Source organism: Salvelinus sp. IW2-2015, linkage group LG4p, assembly GCF_002910315.2.
Source record: "Salvelinus sp. IW2-2015 linkage group LG4p, ASM291031v2, whole genome shotgun sequence".
Taxonomy (NCBI): Eukaryota; Metazoa; Chordata; class Actinopteri; order Salmoniformes; family Salmonidae; genus Salvelinus; species Salvelinus sp. IW2-2015.
In genome coordinates this window covers 8,792,046-8,814,832 of record NC_036841.1, presented here as the reverse complement: position 1 = coordinate 8,814,832, position 22,787 = coordinate 8,792,046, and the positions used below count along the sequence as shown (strand labels likewise).

General features: G+C 41.1%; 1 protein-coding gene across 1 annotated transcript in view; it reads right to left on the bottom strand.

Moving 5' to 3' along the window:
- Positions 1-4,533: 4,533 nt before the first annotated feature.
- LOC111960051 (alpha-2-macroglobulin-like) overlaps positions 4,534-22,787 on the bottom strand; it is a 29,048-nt gene continuing 10,794 nt past the window's right edge. The window contains 18 exon segments of the mRNA XM_070437614.1: positions 4,534-4,624; positions 4,725-4,830; positions 4,988-5,056; positions 5,603-5,693; positions 8,118-8,242; positions 8,705-8,920; positions 9,202-9,392; positions 9,715-9,877; positions 10,279-10,353; positions 10,513-10,669; positions 10,889-10,964; positions 11,876-12,052; positions 12,189-12,272; positions 12,351-12,402; positions 12,490-12,611; positions 12,853-12,979; positions 13,143-13,368; positions 15,466-15,622. Coding sequence (XP_070293715.1) covers positions 4,584-4,624; positions 4,725-4,830; positions 4,988-5,056; positions 5,603-5,693; positions 8,118-8,242; positions 8,705-8,920; positions 9,202-9,392; positions 9,715-9,877; positions 10,279-10,353; positions 10,513-10,669; positions 10,889-10,964; positions 11,876-12,052; positions 12,189-12,272; positions 12,351-12,402; positions 12,490-12,611; positions 12,853-12,979; positions 13,143-13,368; positions 15,466-15,622 — 2,255 coding nt within the window. The 3' untranslated portion in view covers positions 4,534-4,583.

Genomic DNA, 22,787 nt, shown 5'->3' with positions numbered 1-22,787 from the left:
CACACTAAGAGGTAGCGACCTCTTRTCTTACCAGAGGCTGATGTTCTATCCTGCCGATACAGTGTATATTTACAGATGAGTATGCTGTGAAAATTAGCTAGGTTAGGGAATAAGGTTAGGGTTAAGGTTAGGAGTTAGGTCAAAGGGTTAACTAACATGCTGAGTAGTTGCAAAGTAGCTAAAAAGTATTAAGTTGCTAATTAGCTAAAACGTTAACACACAACTTTTGGGTTGTTAGACATTCACATTGTTAGACATTCACGTTATATGCTCACCCATCCACCCCGAGCAACCATTCTCCTGGGTTAAMCTTCTGTCTTACGCAACCATACCAAACATAATATATCATACTCATTTGCATGTCCTAGATTTACTTTACTATGTTTTTATATAACTAGGCAAGTCAGTTAAATAAAGGTTAAATAAAAAATAAAAAAGACATCTAGTCTATGAGACCAGGCTGTTCCAAGACAGTTCCTCCATTCAACAGGTTTATTTCCATGCAATATTTCAAGGGGGAAATGTCTTATCTTACCGTTTTCACTGTTGACTGTATTTCAGGGCTGTCTTCGATGTTCAYKTGGTTCKAGCTTCAGCAATGCAATACGTMTGTCTTTTCTTTCTCATTGTTAGGTCATGAGGATTATTGCTGCTTTTCAAAAGTAACATTTTTCACAGTATACTCCTCTGTTCATCATCTCAGTATGAATGTTTTCATGTTTTTTTGTGTGTTGTCAACGACAGGGCTCTATAGTATCTGTTTTGTGGGTGTATCTGTGTTATCTTGATGGTTCTGTTACTCTTTCTCTAAATGGATTTGAGTTTGACTACATCTACATTAGTTCAATAAATAAAGGAGATATTCATAATGGAGATTATAGCCAGGACCAGTGGTTGATTTTAGCATGTAAATCTTGGTGGGGCAAACAAAGTATTGCCACCAAAGACATTACACTAAACACATTAATTGCAGTATAACGGTGACAAGCGGTGCCTACAAACTGTTAGGGCCTACATAAAGCTGTCCCAACAGCAGTGCTTTCTTTTCAGCAGCATGGAGTGAATCCTTAACACCGCTACACCTGGCTGAATCCTTAACACCGCTACATCAGCGGAGCCTTGTCTGGCAGCGAAACAATTAATTCAGCCTCGTTTACTGACTTTTTAAAAACATAGCTGATATGGCTGACTTGTTTAAACAAATGTGGTTTTTACTGACAATTGAGATGTACAAACTATGGCATAAGGGAATGATGAGCGGATAAGAGGCATTCCGTTATTTCGATTAAGACATTAATGAGCGAGAGACGACAGACGTAGTCAATATAACTACGTGTTCAGCACTTTTGAAATGTACAGTGACAGAATGCAGAACATGGGCTGCTCTTACAGTATTTTCCCTGTACTCAAAGTCAGAACCATAGGATAAATAAAGGGAGCATATAAGCAATGAAACCTCTTACAATATTAGATGATGACATTTCTGAAAAACAGGTTATATGTGCAGCTCCACCGAGTCAGAACAGTAATGTTAGGCGAAATTAAGAGGTGAAAATAGACCAAATTATTAGGGTGAGGCACTACAGTATACATATCTCCCTGGCATATTACATAATTTATGCAGCAGCATATAAGACATTTTGGGACTCACCTTGTTGTGCGTGGCGGTCCTTTGTTGGCAAATGTTGTCTTCAAAGAAAGATTTACAATTCCGAGTTGGATGACCATTCAAAACTTATTTTCTCAGTCTGAGCTTGTTTATTCCCGACTTCCAAGGTTAGCCACTGTCACCGATTCCTTCCAAACAACTCATTGTTGAATTTGTGATTTCCAACTTGTTGTGTAATGTTTATGTCCAATGGCTGATGAGCACCGATACGTTTTATCTATAATTTCTATTTATTATTTATCTTCATATGACAAGGATTAAAAAGCATTTGCCAGTAGACTGTCGACTTGATTCATGATGATGACTGCTAGCTAAGATTTTTAAAGTAAGATGTTGATGATCAGTCCAATCAAAGCCACTCTAGATATAATGTGATTTGAYGTAATTTTATCTGTGTCCAATGACCTTGAGCCTTCTTGGAAGGGCACTTCTAATCTAAGTCTATGGCAGGTCCCAAAGGGCTCACATTCTTGATGTCACTTCTTATGGCTGCTATCCCGCTAACGGGATCGATATGACAACAGCCAGTGAAAGTGCAGGGCGCCAAATTCAAACAGAAATCTCATAATTAAAATTTCTCAAACATACATGTGTCTTATATCATTTTAAAGGTAATCTTGTTGTTAATCCCACAAGTGTCCGATTTCAAATATGCTTTTCAGCAAAAGTACTACAAACGATTATGTTAGGTCACCACCAAACCACAATAAGCACAGCCATTTTTCCAGCGAAATATAACAGTCACAAAAAGCAGAAAGAGATTAAATGAATCACTAACCTTTGATGATCTTCATCAGATGACACKCATAGGACTTCATGTTACACAATACATGCATGTTTTGTTTGATAAAGTTCATATTTATATAAAAAAAATCKGAGTTTACATTGGCGCGTTCCAAAAACATCAAGTGATTTTGCATAGCCACATCGTTTCAACAGAAATACTCATCATAAATGTAGATGATAATACAAGTTATATGGAATTGTAGATATACCTCTCCTTAATGCAACCGCTGTGTCAGATTTTTTWWAAACTTTACGGAAAAGCAAACCATGCAATAATCTGAGACGGMGCTCAGAACAATAGCCAAATTAGCCGCCATGTTGGAGTCAACAGAAACCAGAAAATACATGATAAATGTTTCCTTACCTTTGTTGAACTTCATCAGAATGCAGTCCTAGGAATCCCAGGTCCACAATAAATGCTTGATTTGTTCGATAATGTCTGTTATTTATGTCCAATTAGCTACTTTGGTTAGCGCGTTTGGTAAACAATTCCAAAGTCACAAAGCGCGTCCACTATAATGTGACGAAATGTCCAAAAGTTCATAAACAGTCAGTAGAAACTGTCTTCAAACGATGTACTGAACAATCTTTAGAATGTTGTTAACATACATCTTGAATAACGTTCCAACGGAGAATTAGATTGACTTCAGTTGAGCGATGGAACGGAGTTGCCTATCACGTGAACGCACGTGGTCAAAGCATGGTCAGCTCGTGGCAGTGGTGACTAATTCCTGTCTCCTTCGGCCCTTCACATTAGAGTCACAAGACAAAGTTTTATTGACTGTTGACATCTAGTGGAAGCCGTAGGAAGTGAAAACTCATCAATATCTCACTGTAATTTATGAGAGCTTGGTTGAAAATCTGCCACCCTCAGAAAAATCCAAACAGGAAGTGGAACTTCAGGTTTTTGCCTGCCATATGAGTTCTGTTATACTCACAGACATAATTCAAACAGTTTTAGAAACTTCAGAGTGTTTTCTATCCAATAATAATAATAATATGCAAATATTAGCAACTATGACTGAGGAGCAGGCCGTTTACTCTGTGCACCTTTCATCTAAGCTACTCAATACTGCCCCTGCAGCCATAAGAAGTTAAAGGCGGGTGACGTAGTGTCCCCATGAGTGACAGAACACTGAGCCAATCACGGTGCAATGCTACTATTTTCTGCAGGCCTGCCCCACCACAGAAAGCACTGAGCTAGGCTGAAACACCTGCATTTGGAAGCTGCCTGTAAGCGGCTTTATGAACTCAATGATATATTTTTTTACATTGTTTGCAAACTGATGTGTGACACATATTAATGCCAAAATAACATGCAAAACAGGCACGCCCCCCCCCCCCCCTGCCATAACACATTATGGGTATGATCAGGACAGTACACATCCCCTTGAAAGCTGTTTGTTGATGGAATTTAAAGTGAATGGATTTCCTGGATCCCATTGCCTGAGAAATAAAAGAGAACCCCACCTTGATTATTACTACAGGGGGGCCATGATGATTACAGATGAAGGAAGAAAAAAATATGTTAACCAAAGGTTTTAAACAAAATTGAGAAAAAACATTTAAATAACTTTGTATAGTTGGCAACATCGATTAACAGCACATTGCAGCTCTCTGGAACTTAACAAAAACAACCTTTGATATGGTTGGATAGGACAGGTACACCCACAGATACTAATTGCCCAGGAAGAGACTCACTGTCTTACATAAATCCTTTCAATATTCCCCTTGTCTCCTGAGCCTGCACCTTGGAACTAATTTCTTGCCACAGTGTGACATCAAAACCTACACGCAAAACGATCTGGAAAAAATGCTCAAGAATAAGGTTTTAATTAAAAACTTTAATTCCAGTAATTTACATCCTTTACTTTAGAGCTTGAAAGATGCCTCAAGGGTTGCATGTGTGACCTCTGTTAATGTAATTTTCTTCTTACATCTTCAAAGCGGCAAATACAATGAATAGGTCCATGTAAAGAATTCTCTAATAACAAAATAGCCAGCATTTAGGTAAATTAATAAAGGAATWTTACATATAGTATAACGGTCAGGCCAGCAAAATAAAATTACTAATAATTCAACATCACCAATAATTATAGATTTAAAATAGGACAGCAGTTTGTAACCCCTACTTGCAAGGGAAGACATATTCTGTCTCTGCCTGGTCACCTGAATAAAACCAAAAATACAGTTAAGTCTCAGGAAATGAACTAAATGTTACTAAAAATKAGAGGGAAAAATACTTGGGGAAGGTTAGATTTAAACTTACTCGGCTGGTAGTAGTCGTAGATCTTGACCACCGCTGGCTTTAGATTTTGTACTGGGAGCTCCTGTATGATGTCCAGGGTGTGGTTGAAAGGCAATAGTGATGGTAACTGTTGGGAGAGAAAGAAAAAAACATTTGTGTTACACTTATTTAAACCCTCCAAGCAGAAGTGTAATTTTGGTTTTGCTGACTTTGAAGGAGATTAATTCCATTATATTGAGAGTGTTATGTGCACTGTTTCAAACTGATGGATGATTTGGTCTCACCTCTCTCAAGTACATTAACACATGATCATCTTTAGTATCGACACGATCCACTAGAAGTGAACCCGACAGCTGTGAAGACAAGCCATTCACTGATTATTCATATTGCATCGACAATGTTGTAACTTTAATAGGTTACAGAGTTAATGTTTACAGTTAATTAWTTGAGCTGTATATAAATATATTTCTCTTTTACAGTTATTTACATACTGTATGTATAAGAGTAATTGTATTATAATTCATATGATGAGATTGAGCGAACTACAGTATGTACATATTTCTGTTGTATTGACTGCAAGTACCAGAATGCCTTGCGACAGGAAGTAAGAAACAAGAACGCGCCAGTTATGTACAAGTGACAAGTGATTATCCTGGCTTTCGCTAGCAACTTTCTTTTATTGTTTAGTAGAATCTAAAGTGGTCAAATGTAATGTGAACCAGTATTATTATTAAAATAAGCTTTCATCTTACAACCGACGTCTAGAGTCTTTACTTTGAAGATAGTTATTCCATAGACAAAATATATGTTTCAGTAAGGTTCACAGATGAGGAAAGAGCTACATGGAAAAAGGTCACAGGTAACACCATAAACGTATGTTATCAACAACAAAAACTCACYCTCCCCAAAGACTCTGGGTCTGGAGCAAACCCAGACAGCATTTTCAAATCCACTATAATCATATTGGTGGTCAGCTCCTTTCCATGATATCTGTGAAAGAAAAGAGATGCCTGTGATTAGAGGTCGACCGATTCATCGTATTGGACGATTAATTAGGGCCGATTTCAAGTTTTCATAACAATCGGTCATCTTAATTGTTTGGACACCGATTATGGCAGCAAGGAGCCATGGTAAGTTGCTAGCTAGCATTAAACTTATCTTATAAAAAACAATCAACCTTAACATAATCACTAGTTAACTACACATGGTTGATGATATTACTAGTTTAACTAGCTTGTCCTGCGTTGCATATAATCAATGCGGTGCCTGAAATTGTGTCACTTCTCTTGCGTTCAGTGTAAGCAGAGTCAGGATATATGCAGCAGTTTGGGCCGCCTGGCTCGTTGCGAACTGTGTGAAGACCATTTCTTCCTAACAAAGACCGTAATTAATTTGCCAGAATTTTACATAATTATGACATTACATTGAAGGTTGTGCAATGTAACAGCAATATTTAGACTTAGGGTTGCCACCCGTTCGATAAAATACGGAACGGTTCCGTATTTCACTGAAAGAATAAACGTTTTGTTTTCGAAATGATAGTTTCCGAATTTGACCATATTAATGACCTAAGGCTCGTATTTCTTTGTGTTTATTATAATTAAGTCTATGATTTGATATTTGATAGAGCAGTCTGACTGAGCGGTGGTTGGCAGCAGCAGGCTCCTAAGCATTCATTCAAACCGCACTTTACTCCATTTGCCAGCAGATATTCGCAATGCTTGAAGCACAGCGCTGTTTATGACTTCAAGCCTATCAACTCCTGAGATTAGGCTGGCAATACTATAGTGCCTATAAGAACATCCAATAGTCAAAGGTCTATGAAATACAAATGGTATAGAGAGAAATAGTCCTATAATAACTACAACCTAAAACTGAGAATATTGAAGACTCATGTTAAAAGGAACCACCAGCTTTCATTGTTCTCATGTTCTGAGCAAGGAACTTAAACGTTAGCTTTTTTACATGGCACATATTGCACTTTTACTTTCTTCTCCAACACTGTGATTTTGCATTATTTAAACCAAATTGAACATGTTCCATTATTTATTTGAGACTAAATTGATCGATTTTATTTATGTATTATATTAAGTTAAAATAAAAGTGTTCATTGTTCATTCAGTATTGTTGTAAATGTCATTATTACAAATATATATATATAAAAATCGTCCGATTTAATCGGTATTGGCTTTTTTTGGTCCTCCAATTGTCACGTTCCTGACCTTATTTCCTTTGTTTAGTCTTTGTTTAGTTGGTCAGGACGTGAGCTGGGTGGGCATTCTATGTTTTGTGTTTCTATGTTGGGTTTGTTGTTTGGCCTAATATGGTTCTCAATCAGAGGCAGGTGTTTGTCATTGTCTCTGATTGGGAACCATATTAAGGTAGCCTGTTTGCACTGTTTRTTTGTGGGTGATTGTTCCTGTTTGTGTGTTCATCTGTTCTGTGTTCCYATGTTCAGGACTGTAGCGTTTTCGGTTCCTTCTGTCAATTTGTTGTTTTTGTTCGTCGTTTAAATATCCTAATTAAAATATGGATTATCATCACGCTGCATTTTGGTCCTCTTCTCTTTCACCCGAAGACAGCCGTTACACCAATAATCGGTATCGGCGTTGAAAAATCATAATCGGTCGACCTCTACCTAGGATATCAAAGTTTGATTTTGATAAACAAACTAATTAAACTAGTTTGATTATTTTATCCATAAAAAGGCCAGGTTGCCAGATGTTTTTTCTTACTGTTCCTGATCCAAGCCTAGGTAGAAACCAGTGGAGGCTGCTGAGGGGATGTCACACCCTGACCATAGAGAGCTGCTTATTTTCTATGTTGGTTGGGGCGTGACAGTGACTAGGGTGGGTTATCTAGGTGAATAATGATCTATGTTGGCCTGGTATGGTTCCCAATCAGAGGCAGCTGTTTATCGTTGTCTCTGATTGGGGATCATATTTAGGCAGCCATTTCCCCTTTGTGCTTTGTGGGATCTTGACTATGGATAGTAGCCTGTTAGCACTATTATTAGCTTCACGTTTCGTTTGAGTTTTATTGTTTTGTTTTGCTGTGAGTTTCACTTAGTAATAAAAAGATGTGGAACCCAGATCACACTGCGCTTTGGTCCACTTATTATAACGWTCGTGACAGGGGAGGACGGCTCATAGTAATGGCTGGAATAGAATGGCATCCAACACCATTTTTTGATACCATTCCAATATTCCACTCCAGCCATTACCATGAGCCTGTCCTCCCCAATTAAGCTGCCACCAACCTCCTGTGGTAGAAACTAGAAGTGAAATAACCAATAAGAAACCAAGTGATTTGGGTCAAGTCCATTCTGTAAGACATGCTCCATAATAACACTTTGGAGTGTCATTAATAAACGTATTGAAATAATTCTCCTGTAAATGTGTCATTCATTCTTACTGAGACTGGAGTTTCAGCGTGACTCTGGGCCTCAAAGAGTTGCTGTTGCAGTCCACCTCTGTCTTCACCTGGATACTGAGCGTTGTGCTGTCAGTAGGAGTAGGGATGTTGTAGTGGAGCGCCACCTGGGAAAGAAAACATTTAAAAAGTCAGGAGAGGTTTCTTCAATCCACAGTCTGGGCTCTGGCTATCTGTATAATTTTTTACTTCAATTCTTGAATWATATAACCATTGAGTCGTGAAGAATATAACAATGAGTCACGAGGAGTTACTTTTCCCCAGCCCCATCCCTCAGCTCACAGGAGGTTGATGGCAGCTTAATTGGGGAGGACAGGCTTGTGGTAATGGCTGGAGCGAAATAAGTGGAATGGTAGCAAATACATCAAACACGTGGTTTACTCTGTTCCATCCATTATTATGAGCCGTCCTCCCCTCAGCAGCATCCACTGCCTCAGCTGTATACCAAATCAAGTGGCGCAGGGTTGCTGTTTTGCTGAAGAAAAACATTCCCAGACTGTAGCTTTAGTGATGGATTAAACCGTATTTTGGCACCATAGGATTGGGAGGAGAGATGTATAATCACTGACCTGCACTGAGGCACAAGCACTGCCCTTCACTTCCACCGTGTACTTCCCTTCTGTGTCCTGCAGCGCACTCTCCTGGTAGAGAAGCTTGTTGTTTTTGTTAACTTCAAAGAGGTGCTGTCCCCCGCTGGGAGACTGTACTGTCACTGTGCTGGTGCCCTCTCTACTGAACACCCTGGTGGAGTAGAGAGCCAGGGCCTGGAGGGCCACCACTGTGTCCTAAACACACACACCAACARCAGACAAATCTGTTCAAAATGAATGGAGCTATCCCATTTTACAGAAAGGTTCATTTTACATTGGTCAGTTCCTAGAGTGACTTTCTCATTTYATCCATGATGATTTCTTKGCTCCACTTCAGTGGAAGTTAGCCTCACCAGGCTTGACATGACAAGAAGCACACACATACCTGTGATCTGGTAAAAGTCRAGGTAATAACGCCTCACTACTAGTGCACAGCACCGGATGCCTTTTTGGAACAGAGGCGTTTTGAAGTATACCTGTGTGGAAGAGAAGCCTCCGTAGGCGTTCTGCTGTCTCACCAGCCACCTGACGATGCGGGAGGCGTAGCCCAGGTCAGTGGCAGACAGAGGGGAGGCACTGAGGGAAGCCAGCAGAACGTAGGAGCTGATCTCCACTGCCAGGGAGGCTGAAGTCTCTGAGGAGGTCTGAGTCCAGTGCAGGAGACCCCCTGAGGTATGAGGAGCGCACGTGCACACACACACACCACACACACACACACACACACACACACACACACAGAGAGAAAATAGGGACTCGCTTATTCATCACTATACAGGATACAAAGTTCTTCACTGACCTTCACAATGAATTTTATGACAGACACCTGAGTTCAAATCGTATTTGTGTTCTATAAAATACTTTGGGTGTTTGATTGAGCCTATTTGGAGTGCCAGGCGGGCGGAGGGTTTGCACTTTTGGGATTACTCCATTGACTAACTAAATTTAAGTCAAGACAGCACAAACAGATCTTGGACCAGGATATGTTTCACCCTCTTGTAATGCGACCGTGTCCAGGTGCTGCAGAAGTTGGGCCCGAGTCTCCATGTCCCCTGCCAGGGTAAAGGTGTAGGCCAGCAGAGCAGTAGTGTAGGTGTTGGACAAATCACTGGTGGAGTTCTTCAGGCAAGACAAACTGCCGTACACAACAGGATCCTAGAGCACAAAATAACAGAGCAGCACATTAAGAGACATGTTACCCTGGTCCCAGATCTGTTTGTACTGACAAGCCAATACAAACAGATCTAGGACTAGGCTACAGACATTCATGCTGAAGCACATCTAGTTTTTTAGCTTACAGTAGTAACTAAGCCTACTCAGTTTTAACAGCGCAATACCATTTAGATCTGCTTATGGTAACACATATTCTTATACTTATTGCATAGGCTACTTTGAGAGAGATTATTTAACTGAATTTTAAATACACAACTTATTGCATTGCAGATGACAGTTGATGTAAGAGGTACACAACAGACTTCATACAGGAGGCCAAATCAGTTTCCTGTAATGGACGTTGTTGTCTTGAGAAACAATGGTTATCTGGAGATGCTACTTACCGACACTGACATATTGAGCTCCAGCATTGAAGCAGTGATGTAGGCCGTCAGCGTGACTTCATCTGTCACCCCACCCTATAAAACAATGTCAAAATACTACAATGTGTATTAAACTACAATTCTGTTGAAAGCATCATTCACAACTTCATGGCTGGTCTGATGAGACACACAACTACATCTTCTTCCATCTTCCTTCAGTTTATTATCAATTATAAATTTGATATCAATAAGTACCTTCATTCTGTTATTAAAGAGTTTCCCCAATCTGACGAAACACCCATGTTTGCCTTGCTGACTTTCCAACCATGTCGTGGACTCTTTAATTTTCGCCGGGTCAATATAAATGAAAGACTGTGCTTTGCCAAAGGATCTCAAGACAAAAGCAGTCAGCCTGAGGAAARARAACTAGATTTGAATGTCCCGTCATAATACCCACATAAGGTTGTCATAAACATGACTTAGAGCTTGACATTACATGCAATGACAGCTTATTTTAACTTATGTCACATCCATGGTCTGTCAGTGACAATGCCATTTGATTGGTCAATACTTAATTGAAACAAACTACGTTATAATGTGTTTACCAGGAGTTGAAAAACACTATACTCACCAAGTATTCCCCGAGCCTTGTCCAAATGTGCTGTATGCACCATTATAATGCTTGTAGTTCAGCTGCCTTTGGTAACCTGTCGGTGTGTTTTTAGAGTGAACAATAAAGTGACCAAGTGTTTTTTATAGTCACTGAGTGTATGCCCTAAATAATACCCTATTCCGTATATAGTACATTACTTTTGCCAGGAAAAAATAAGTGTACTGTGTAGGGAATAGGCAGGGTTGGGTAGATTACTTTCTAAAAGGTAATCCGTTAGTTACCTGTCCATAATTGTCATCATGAACGTAAATTGTGGATTACCCAAACTCAGTAACGTATTCTGATTACTTTGTTACTTTTGGATGACTTTCCCCTTAAGTATAGAAGATAAAAAAGTATCCACCGAACACATTTGGTGACTTGTGGTCAGACATCCTCAGGTGGAACAAACTCAAACAGCCTTTTTCAATGCTGAATTGAATGTCATTGAGGAAACAAAGGTGTCAATGTGTTTTTTTCAGCAAACATTCTTTCTGAATTTAAGTTAGCAATAATCTAGATTTTGAAAACTATCTGTAATCCGATTACAATATTTTAGCTGGTAGCTTATTACAGTGACTATTTTTTKGGGGGGGTAATCAGATTACATGGAACTGATTAGATGTAATCAGTTACTCCCCAACCCTGGGTGTGCCATTTGGGATGCATCCTCAATATTCTCTGATCAACTGATTTCAGTGGGAAAACATCCTGAAGTCCCTACATGTGTTGAGTCAGTGATGCACTGTTGATAAAACACTGTGATGTCATCTCTGCTGGAGCTCTATCATTTACATGATAGCAGGGTCGTAGTCATTAGGGCACACTGTGGTGAAACGTAAAAAAAATGTTCTTCAATGGAAAACAAAAAAAAAGGCTCTGATTGGACAAATCCAGCCCTGTTTCAGTCAGTTGTCTTCCGTTTGGTGTCTAATCAATACGATCTATATTTTGAGGGACTCTTACCACTAGTGAGGAACTTGGTAGCCTTGTCTAGGATGGCTGGCGTGAGCTGCTTTGTGTTCCTCAGGTACTCCAGGATGTAGATATTGGGGGCRAGGAGGGCCATATTCTGCTCTCCACACCCATACGGCATCTGCAGCAGTCCATCCAGGTTCTTGAGGGCCCGACCCAGGATGTCCCCTACAGAGAAACATGGGACTCTGTAAGACTGTCCTCTTTAGCAAGCAGCAGCATTATCGCTGCAGAAGGGTTGCTTTTCCCACCACTATGCCTCAAAACTCACTACACCTCTCAAAATGATACAATGGTATATTACCCAGGACTGAGAGAGAAATTCGATCAGATCCATCCACCACATTCTTGGGGAGTTGCAGTTCCACCTCCTCTGTCAGAGCTTCTCCTGTGGACACAGATGATAAGATGAATGGAGATGATCAGTTCAATCACAGTGAACATTCAACGTTCATGCATTACTGACCAGTTGGACACAGCAACCAGTTGTAGGTGTCGGTCTTCTCTGTTCCCTCYGCCTGAGAGGAGAGGAGCTTATTTTCAGTCAAAGGCACTAGATGGTATCTGTACATCAGTAAGTTCCATAACAGCAGTAGACTACATACCTTCACCAGCAGGCTCTTTGTGACTGTGTCGATGCGTCCTCTCTCTGGTACGTTCACAATCTCATTGTCACATGCAGTGTGGGACTGGACAGCCTCTGCACTAACGGACACATTCAAATCCCCTACACACACATTGACAGACAGAGCGCAACACAGGTTACAGAACATCCAATACGGTGACTGAGAGTACACAACTCAGGTTAACATCCATTCTGCTGTTTGAACAGTTGAATGGAGACTGGTGACTTACCCAGGACTGAGGGTGCCATTGTCCAACTGCTGTCTCTTATACACATCTAGATGTGTATAAGAGACAGCATCCATTCTGCTGTTTGAACAGTTGAATGGAGACTGGTGACTTACCCAGGACTGAGGGTGCCATTGTCCAACTGAAGGTCTTTCGTCCATTGGCACACAAGCATGATGAATACTGGACATCATTCAGGGGTGTGAGAGTGTAGTCTAAGGAAGGAGCCGGAGTCACAGAAACCTGCCCAAGAGGAACACTTGTAAGATTACATGGAAATCCCAAGACTGATACACTGGGTGTAATAAAAAATAAATAAACACTGACTAGGCAAACTGCAACAAAACACAACATTTTATACAACTCGAGAAACAACTCAAGAAACGATCATGATGCAGTGCCGTACCATGATGCACTTGGACAGGTAGTTGAACACAGTGGCCTTCAGCTCAAAATGCTCTCCACGGATGATGGAGTAGGGCAGGGTGAGCTCTAGGAAGAAAGGCTGGAAGACAGTGATCTCCACAGGAGGAGCCAGACCGAAGCCGCCAGGGGCCAGGCAGAATGCCTCTGTCTCCCAGGTGGTAATGGTGTCTGGGACTGTAAGGGGAATGTCTAGTGTTCCAGATTCCCTGTAATAAAGAAGTCAGAGGTCAAACAGAAAGCCACTAAGTGAAAATAGAAACATTTAGCCAACGGGGTAAATTGAGCCACACTTGTTTCTAGGAAACCATACACAAAATGTATAATTTAACCAAATATTTAGTAAGAGGTCATCATTTGATGGAGTCTGTAAAGGAAGAAAACACATGGAAAAAGTGGTAAGCAACTTATGTCCAAAAAACAGATATTTTACCAAGTCAGTGTTCTATACATCATTTGGGGTCTCTATAAGCTACATTGAATAGATAGCACACTAGTTCCAATTTGGAAATACTCACGTTAATAAATAAAATAATGCTGTATTAGATTAAAGTTTTTAAGCGTTTTAAAATATCTGGTTATAAGGGTGAAAGTAATCCAAAAGTAATCCAAATGCAATCGGATTACATCACTCATTTTGAGTAATCCATTACATTGCCGATTAATTAATTTTTCAAGTACTGTAACTATAATCAGTAACGGATTACATTTTTTCAAGTAATCCGCCCAACCCTGAACAGGCTTAATGCATGGCGTTATCGCTGGGATATGACGTAACAGGCCTGGCCTGTGTTTAAGTGTTTTTTTTTAAGTACAAAGCGTTTGTTAGGTTTTATACTTGTGTAAAAAAATGCTTAAAACGCTTAAAAGACAAAAAAGCTGTTGTGTTTGTGTTGAATTGTGTTTCGGAAATAGAGAGACATGAACCAAGTTTCCATCCAACCGTTTTGCGCTCATAAAGTATGTCGGATAAATATTTTTATGGCCTGATGGAAACAGATAATTTGTCTGTAAAAATTTTCAATTGTTGACCCCAGAAAATATGCTAGACAAGGTGGGACCTTATCGTGTCAGTAAAACAAATTATGCGAGAAATGGCGGTAGAAACGCTTTTATGCGCAAATATTGATATAATAACCATCATATCTAAGTAAAACTTGGAATCATGCGATGACATGGTGTGTGGTCCTCCCACTACGACTAGGAAAAGCATGTAGTTCATTAGGCTACAGATTAAATAAATTATGAAGAACTTCATAAGGTGGTGAAAGTGCAAGGTGATGAGGTTGATGCTCCTTTCCAATAAATATTGAGGGTTTTATTCTGGTGACCGATGCTTGGCCGTCATTTGACAAATAAAAATAATGTCCATAATAATCTCATCATAGTTAATTTGATGGAAACATCTCTGGTGTGCAAATACGCACATTGATTTTATGCAGATTTTWAAAAATATTTGCATGGAAATCTGTCCCCAATCGGATGGAAACCAAGCTATGGTTTTCAAAAAGGTAGTGGTAATATTTCATTCAGTACAGAAATTTGTAGGCAGCTTACTTATACCCTGTACCGTGGGGTAAGTTGTGCCAAAATAAAAAAAATTGGGACAAGCTATGTTTTCAATACACTAATGTTTACATTAATTCTGATTATTTCCAGGGATACACAACATCCTGAAATATATGTAGATATCTTTGTTAGAAAGAATACTATATTTCCCTTTGCGGAGTGATGTTGAATGTAAAAAAAATTATACATTTACACCACGCACCTCTACTCTGTAATGCAGTTTAATGAGGTACAGGTTCCTAATCTGGACCACTAATGTATGTTTTGATATAGGCGGGTTGGTTGTTTTACAACAAAACCGACACGTACGCAACTATGGGGCAAAATAGACGGGGTTGGCTTAGATTGTTGACAACAAGTAAACTATATTTGGCCTCCAAATGTTTATTGAAAACATAAATACATTTGTACAATGAGCACTTGTTGTATCTCAAATGCATCGTTACAGTTGTTGGTTAGCTAGCTAGAGAATTTTTGCCATATTAGCATAGACATGACATGAGTCAAAACACCTCAAAACAAGACATGTTATCAATAACAAGATACAACGAGCTGAAACGAGCCACCGACTATTCCCCATATGGCAGCTTCTTGTAATTGTTGCTAACTAGCTGACCGTTCAGAATCATAACATCACACAACCTTCTGCCTCAACGATGCGCGCGCATTATTTTTGTGACATTGTCAGCCAACCCATCTATCTATAAGGCAACAGCCTCACTGTGCAGTGCTCTTACCCAACTTCCACAAGATCCCATATCCATGTCTCGGGGAAGAACGTACGGACTGTCTGTATGGGTGGCAGAGGGGCTCCGTATCTTCCAGGAAGTCCAGCTTCACCCCTTAAAAGGCTGTCCATGGCTATAGGGTGAGAGGAGTGTCTGTAGGATACTACTGAAACAAAACATAGTCATTCTCGTGTTAAGATCAGACTGAATGCTGCTTTCAACGGTGATGCATGCAGTGTTCAGACTGGTTTAACCAGGTGATGGGTTCTGACTTCTAAACTTGAAAATATGAAATATCCTTATTCATGTCACTGAGGGAGAGAGGGGAATGTAGAACATTTACATTCTGTCAGAATATGTTATTGTTAGACATCAGGGATCCTTTGGAAAGGAGAAGAGCCACWGTCTGGTACAAGTCAACAGGACAGCTGTGAGTTGGGAAGGAGTGAGGAGATTGTGCCGAGATCAAGTCAGATGAATTGAGTAATAACCGATATCACTAAAGTTCTGTCAAGCAACAGAGGTGTACTGGCTGTTAGGAGGAAGGGTTAAATACCAGTGCTTATGGTGCCAAAGAGGATGGCTGACGTTTTTACATACCCTCAATCAGCCCGACTAACCGGTGTCTGTATGTAGCCTCGCTACTTTTATTGCCTCGCTACTGTATATAGCCTCGCTACTGTATATAGCCTCGCTACTATTATTTKTCACTGTCTTTTTACTGTTGTTTTTATTTCTTTACTTACCTATTGTTCACCTAATACCTTTTTTGCACTATTGGTTAGAGCCTGTAAGTAAGCATTTCACTGTTGTATTCGGCGCACGTGACAAATAAACTTTGATTTKATTTTATTGTGCAATTTCGTTAGTTTTTTCACGTTTGTAACTTATGCTTTAACTTATTTTGTACATAATGTTGCTGCTACCGTCTCTTATGACCAAAAATAACTTCTGTACATCCGAACTGGGATTACTAACCACAGACTGGAAGAAGCTTTTTCCTTTAACAAGCCCAACGAGAAAGATATACTGCTCTCCCAGGAACAGACCCAGATCCCCGTCATTTGCGTGAAGAAAAGACGGAGGAAAAGAGGACGCAGATCAGGCTGCCTTCTGAGAATCCGTAGGCGAGCGAGTAACTCCCATTGCCATCAATTCTACTTGCTCACATGTAATCATTAGAAAATAAAAATGGATGACCTATGTTTATGATTATCCTACCAACGGGACATTAAGAACTGTAATATATTATGTTTCACTGATGTTTCACTTCTGCACCGGCAGAACAGAGAAGCTACGTATGGTAAGACGAGGGGTGTGTGTATTTTTGTCAATAACAGCTGGTGCGCGATGTCTAATATTAAAGTCTCAAGGTATTGCTCGCCTGAGGTAGAGTACCTTATGATAAGCTGTAAACCACACTATCTACCAAGAGAGTTCTCATCTGTATTATTCGTAGCCATCTATTTACCACCACAGACCGATCTTGGCACTAAGACCACACTCAACCAACTCTATAAGGCCATAAGCAAACAAGAAAATGCTCACCCAGAAGCGGCGCTCCTAGTGGCCGGGGACTTTAATGCAGGCAAACTTAAATCAGTTTTACCAAATTTTTACCAGCATGTCACATATGCAACCAGAGGGGGGGGAAAAACTCTAGACTACCTTTACTCCACACACTGAGATGCATACAAAGCTCTCCCACACCCTCCATTTGCCATATCTGACCATAATTCTATCCTCCCGATTCCTGCTTACAAGCAAAAACTAAAGCAGGAAGTACCAGTGACTCGCTCAATATGGAAGTGGTCAGATGGCGCGGATGCTACTCTACAGGACTGTAGAGTCACGCTTTCAAGGAGCGGGACACTAATCCGGACACTTATAAGAAATCCTGCTATGCCCTCAGACGAACCATCAAACAAGCAAAGCGTCAATGCAGGATTAAGATTGAAAACTACCACACCGGCTCTGACGCTAGTCGGATGCGGCAAGGCTTGAAAACTATTACGGACTACAAAGGGAAACCCAGACGCGAGCTGCCCAGTGACGCGAGCCTACCAGACTAGCCGAATATCGTTAATGCTTGCTTCGAGGCAAGTAACGCTGAAGCATGCACGAGAGCACCAGCAGTTCCGGATGACTGTGTGATAACGCTCTCAGTAGCTGATGCGAGCAAGACCTTTAAACAGGTCAACATTCACAAAGCAGCGGGTCCAGATGGACTACCAGGACATGTACTCAAAGCATGCACTGACCAACTGGCAAGTGTCATCACTGACATTTTCGACCTCTCCCTAACTGAGTCTGTAATACCAACATGTTTCAAGCAGACCACCATAGTCCCTGTGCCCAAGGAAGCGAAGGTAAGCTGCCTAAATGATTACCACCTGTAGCACTCACGTCGGTAGCCATGAAGTGCATTGAAAGGCTGGTCATGGCTCACATCAACAGCATCCTCTCCTGCTTCCCCCCTCTCTTCTTCGTTCTCGCGATCATCCTCTAGATCCAGCGGGGTCAAAGTCAAATGGACGGAGGGCCAAATAAAAAATTTAGACTACAAGCCGAGGGCCGCGGATGTTCGAATGTTCATTTGAAATTTTTTTTTAAATGACGCATTATAGTCTAGTGAACCAATTGAAACTACTGAACCAACATATATTCCAATATGATCAGATAAATAAAGCAATATTTTCTTATGGCTTGTCAGTAATCGTTTAATTTTCAACAGAACACAAAAGACAAATTTCTTATATATTAAAAAATTCCCAAAACATGAACATAATAAATGAAAGAAACCGGATTATTCAGGCACCATCATAGCCTATATTTTCTATTTAGCAAAAGTGGGCTCAAATTTACTTCAAAGAAAAAAACAACATAATAGCAATTTTCTATCCACTCAACCTGAAATATTTTTAACTATAATTGGATTGAAATACAATAAAATAAAGTGCAAAAATCTATTAATCAAAACAAACTTTGTTAAGGAGAAGTAACATGCAGTGAAAACAAATATTAAACATTTAACTTTTAACTTGAACTGAGTAAAACTCTAAATATGTGATTGCACAGTCATGTCTTTCAATTGTTTGAGGTTGAGGGTGATACTTAGGTTGGTTGTCTTTATGTCCCTCTTTTCCTACAAGTTCTCAATGTTCCGGGGTTAAGGCTCTGAGCTGAGGAAAATCCTTTCAGATTGAGATGAGAGTGCATTCGGCAAGGAAGTCGACCCCTTCTGTGTGAAGTGTTTTGTTCAGGGTTCATCAAAAGAAAACAGTTGTTCCACGACAGGTATGCTTGCTGCCCAAACATAGACAACGTGTTGACAGCACCTGGATGCGAGGTGGCGGATTGTTGTGGTCGGGAAGGAAACGGGCGCAACTCCGCACGGCACCCACATTGCCGCATATTTGCCCCTCATGTGACTCATTAGCCATTGGGAGAGTCAATCAACTCCATTTGGAGGGTTTGGTGGATAGCTTACGTCAACAGCAAAGGGGTTACCGACAGTTCCACACCCCCCCCCCCACCAACCTGCTTTTTTGTTTGTTGGTTGTGCTTTTCCCACTCACAGTCAGCACAACACGGCGTCAGAAGTCACGCGGAAGCAGTACCTATTTATCAGGCAACTCCGCTGCAGCTCGCGCGCATGGTAGAGTTCTCTTTTCATGGATCTGGAGCTGGGAAAGTGCTCAAATTTTCTTCCGCATCTGCGTTCTCCCACAGAAGTCCAGTTGGTTTTTAAATGGCCTTCAACTTGTACGTACGATCATCAGATTAGATGACACTGAATCTCCGACCCTGTACGCTGCACAGTTCATTGCATTCAGGATGCACTTCTAAATGTCTACCAGAAAGCATTCTCACACAGAAGACAGTTTTTTCGGTCTCGGATTGTGTGTTGTGGTCTGTTGCCCTGTCTTGCTGTCCGAAGGACCAGAAGCAGACCAAAATCTTCCTCTACGAAAGCTCGTAAAATCTTTGAAGCACCTTTCGGGCTTAGCCATCGCACCTCTGTGTGGATATAGGCAAAATCACCATGCTCCGTTTCTAACTCCGTCAGAAATGCCTTTGAACTGGCGGTGATTCAAACCTTTGGCTCTGATAAAGTTAACTGTGCGCTGATGATGCTCATTACATGCTCCATTTTTCAAGGCTTTAGCCGCACAACGCCTTCCTGGTGTATATGATTACAATGATAAGCTGTACAGCTCACCTGTCGCGTTTTTTTCCTCTTGCATCTTTTCCCGTATCTTCCGCCCACCAGTCCGCTCTGTGTCAACACCATCGCAGTCGTGCTTCGAGTCGGTTGTCAAACCACGAGTTTTTCTCCAAGGCAGCTCCATCTCATTTACACATCTTGACACCGTCTTCATACAAATCAGCCCCGTAGTTGTGCCATGCATAGGAGTAAGCCAAAAACTCCTCTGTCACGCTTAGGCTGGAGTCCACTCCGCGGCATGAAAATTGACAACTGGGCAATGTCAGAAATGTCGGTGCTCTCATTCCACAGCCACAGGAATATGCAATGAAATCTTTTCCCTTTCACAGCTGCTCTTTTAGATTGATGGAAACTGGTCTTTACTCTCTCGCAATGGTGTTTCTGCTCAGACTACACATTTAAAAAGAGTTGCCTTTTCTGGGCAAACTTCGTCACAAACTTTAATCATGCAGTTTTTGATGAAATCCCCTCCGTAAATGGCCGGATGATTTAGCGATCTCTTCTGCCAAAAATAAACTGGCATTGACAGCAGCCCTGGCCTTGTGATTTGGCTTTTTTGAACAGAGCCTGTCGGATTTGAAGGCCTCGTTTTAATTCTCTGCGCTTTGTTTAGCCTTTGTTCCATGTCCATATTCTTGTTTTTGTCCGCGTGTTTGCGTTTCATAAATGTCGTCTCAATTATACTCTTTCAGTACCGCCACATTTCTCCACACAGGAAGACACACAGGTTTTCCAGCTACCCTCCGTGAACATATACTCCGACTCCCACCTGTGTTTGAACCCCGGTTTCAGTGTCCACCTTCCGTTTTTGCCATTTTTGATGGGTATCTGACAGTTAATTATTACTGTGATGCTGACGACTGCTGTTGCCAATAAAATATTGAAATGAAGCAGGTCCTACTGCTCGGTTGCAGTCACCGTTGGCAATTGTGGGAAATGTAAGTATTGAGTGCGTGTACAAAGATCTGCGGGCTGCCGGCTTGCTGCGGTCTGCGGGCGGTTCAATAATAAATCAAGATTCATCCAGGGGCCGTTAAAAAACCTTCTCGCGTGGCCGGATGTGGCCGCGGGCCTTGGAATCTGACATATGTGCCCTAGACCCACTCCAATTCGCACTACACCCGAAACAGATCCACAGATGAAGCAATCTCAATCGCACTCCACACTGCCCTTTCCCACCTGGAAAAAAAGGAACACCTATGTGAGAAGATGTCATTGACTACAGTCTCAGCGTTTCAACACTCATTAGTGCCCACCAAAAGCTCATCACTAGCTAAGGCCCTGGGACAAAACACCTCCATCTGTAAACTGGATCATGGATTTCTGACTGGCCGCCCCGTGTGGTAAGGGTAGGCAGATACAACACTCCACCACACTGATTCCTTCAAACACTGGCGGACCCCTTCAGGGGGTTACATAGTTCCCCTCCTGTACTCCCTGTTTCAGCCGAAGCTTGCGTGGCAAACACCGATCCAAACACCATCATAAGTTTGCTGATGATCACAACAAGTGTGTCGGCCTGATCACAACGTTTCGACAGCTATGAGGAGGAGGTCAGAGAACTCGTGCCAGGGACAACAACCTCCCCTCAATGGTGAGCAAGACAAAGGAGAGTGATCGTTGACTACAGGAAAGGGGGGGGGGGGCGAACATGGCCCCATTAACTATGAGGGCTGTAGTGGAGCAGAGGTCAAGATGTTTTTTCAATTTCTTGGTTGTCCACATTCCAACAACGATCGAATGCACAGCACTTTAAAAAAAAATCGGGAATTATGTAATGGAAATTATGTAAAAAGTGTACCACTAGCCCACTTTAAACAATGCCACTAACACAATGCCAACCCATATAAATGACTTTTACATACCCTACATTACATCTCATATGTTATATACTGTACTTATATCATCTACGCATCTTGCCATCTTATATGTAAATACATTACCACTAGCCACTTTAAACTATGCCACTTTTATGTTTACATACCCTACAGTACTCATCTCATATGTATTATATACCGTACTCTATACCATCTACTGCATCTTGCCATGCCGTTCTGTACCACCATCATTCATATATCTTTATGTACAATATTCTTTATCCCTTTACACTTGTGTGTGTGTATAAGGTAGTAGTTGTGGAATTGTTAGGTTAGATTACTTGTTGGTTATTACTGCATGGCGGAACTAGAAAGCACAAGCATTTCGCTACACTCGCATTAACATCTGTGCTAACACCATGTGATGTGACTAATAAAAATTTGATTTGATTTATTTTGATTGGTCCAAACACCACCGAGACAGTCGTGAAGAGGGCACGACAAAATCGTTCGTTTTCCCTCAGGAGACTGAAAAGATTTGGCATGGGTCCCTAGATCCTCAAAAGTTCTACAGCTGCACATCGAGTAGCATTTCCTGGACTTGGTTGCATCACCGCCTGTATATGCAAACTTCTCGCAATCCTGGACACGTAAAGGTGGCTAAGAGGGTAGTGTACGGCCCTCATCACATGGGGCCAAGAGCTTCCTTCAATCCAGGACCTATATAATAGGCGGTGTCAGAGGAAAGCCCATAAAATTGTCAGAGACTCCAGTCACCCAAGTCATAGACTGTTTTCTCTGCTACCGCACAGAAAGCGGTATCGGAGTGCCAAATCTAGGTCCAAAAGGCTACTTTTAACAGCTTCTACCCCCAAGCCATAAGACTGCTGAACAATTAATCAATTGGCCACCGGACTATTACATTGACCCCCCCATCCCCCTCCATTTGATTGGTACACTGCTGCTAGTCGCTGCTTATTATCTATGCATAGTCACTTCACCCCTACCTACATGTACAAATTACCTCTAACCTGTACCCGCACACACTGACTCAGTACCGGTACCCTGTGTATATAGCTCGTTAACGTTATGTTATTGTGTTACTTTTTATAATTTTTTACTTTAGTTTGGTAAATATTTTCTTAACTCTTCTTGAACTGCACTGTTGGTTAAGGGCTTGTAAGTAAGCATTTCACGGTAAGGTCTACACTTGTTGTAGTCGGCGCATGTGATAAATAAAGTTTGATTTGATTTGTGTGACTATGTCTTTGTCTGTTCAGCAGTCT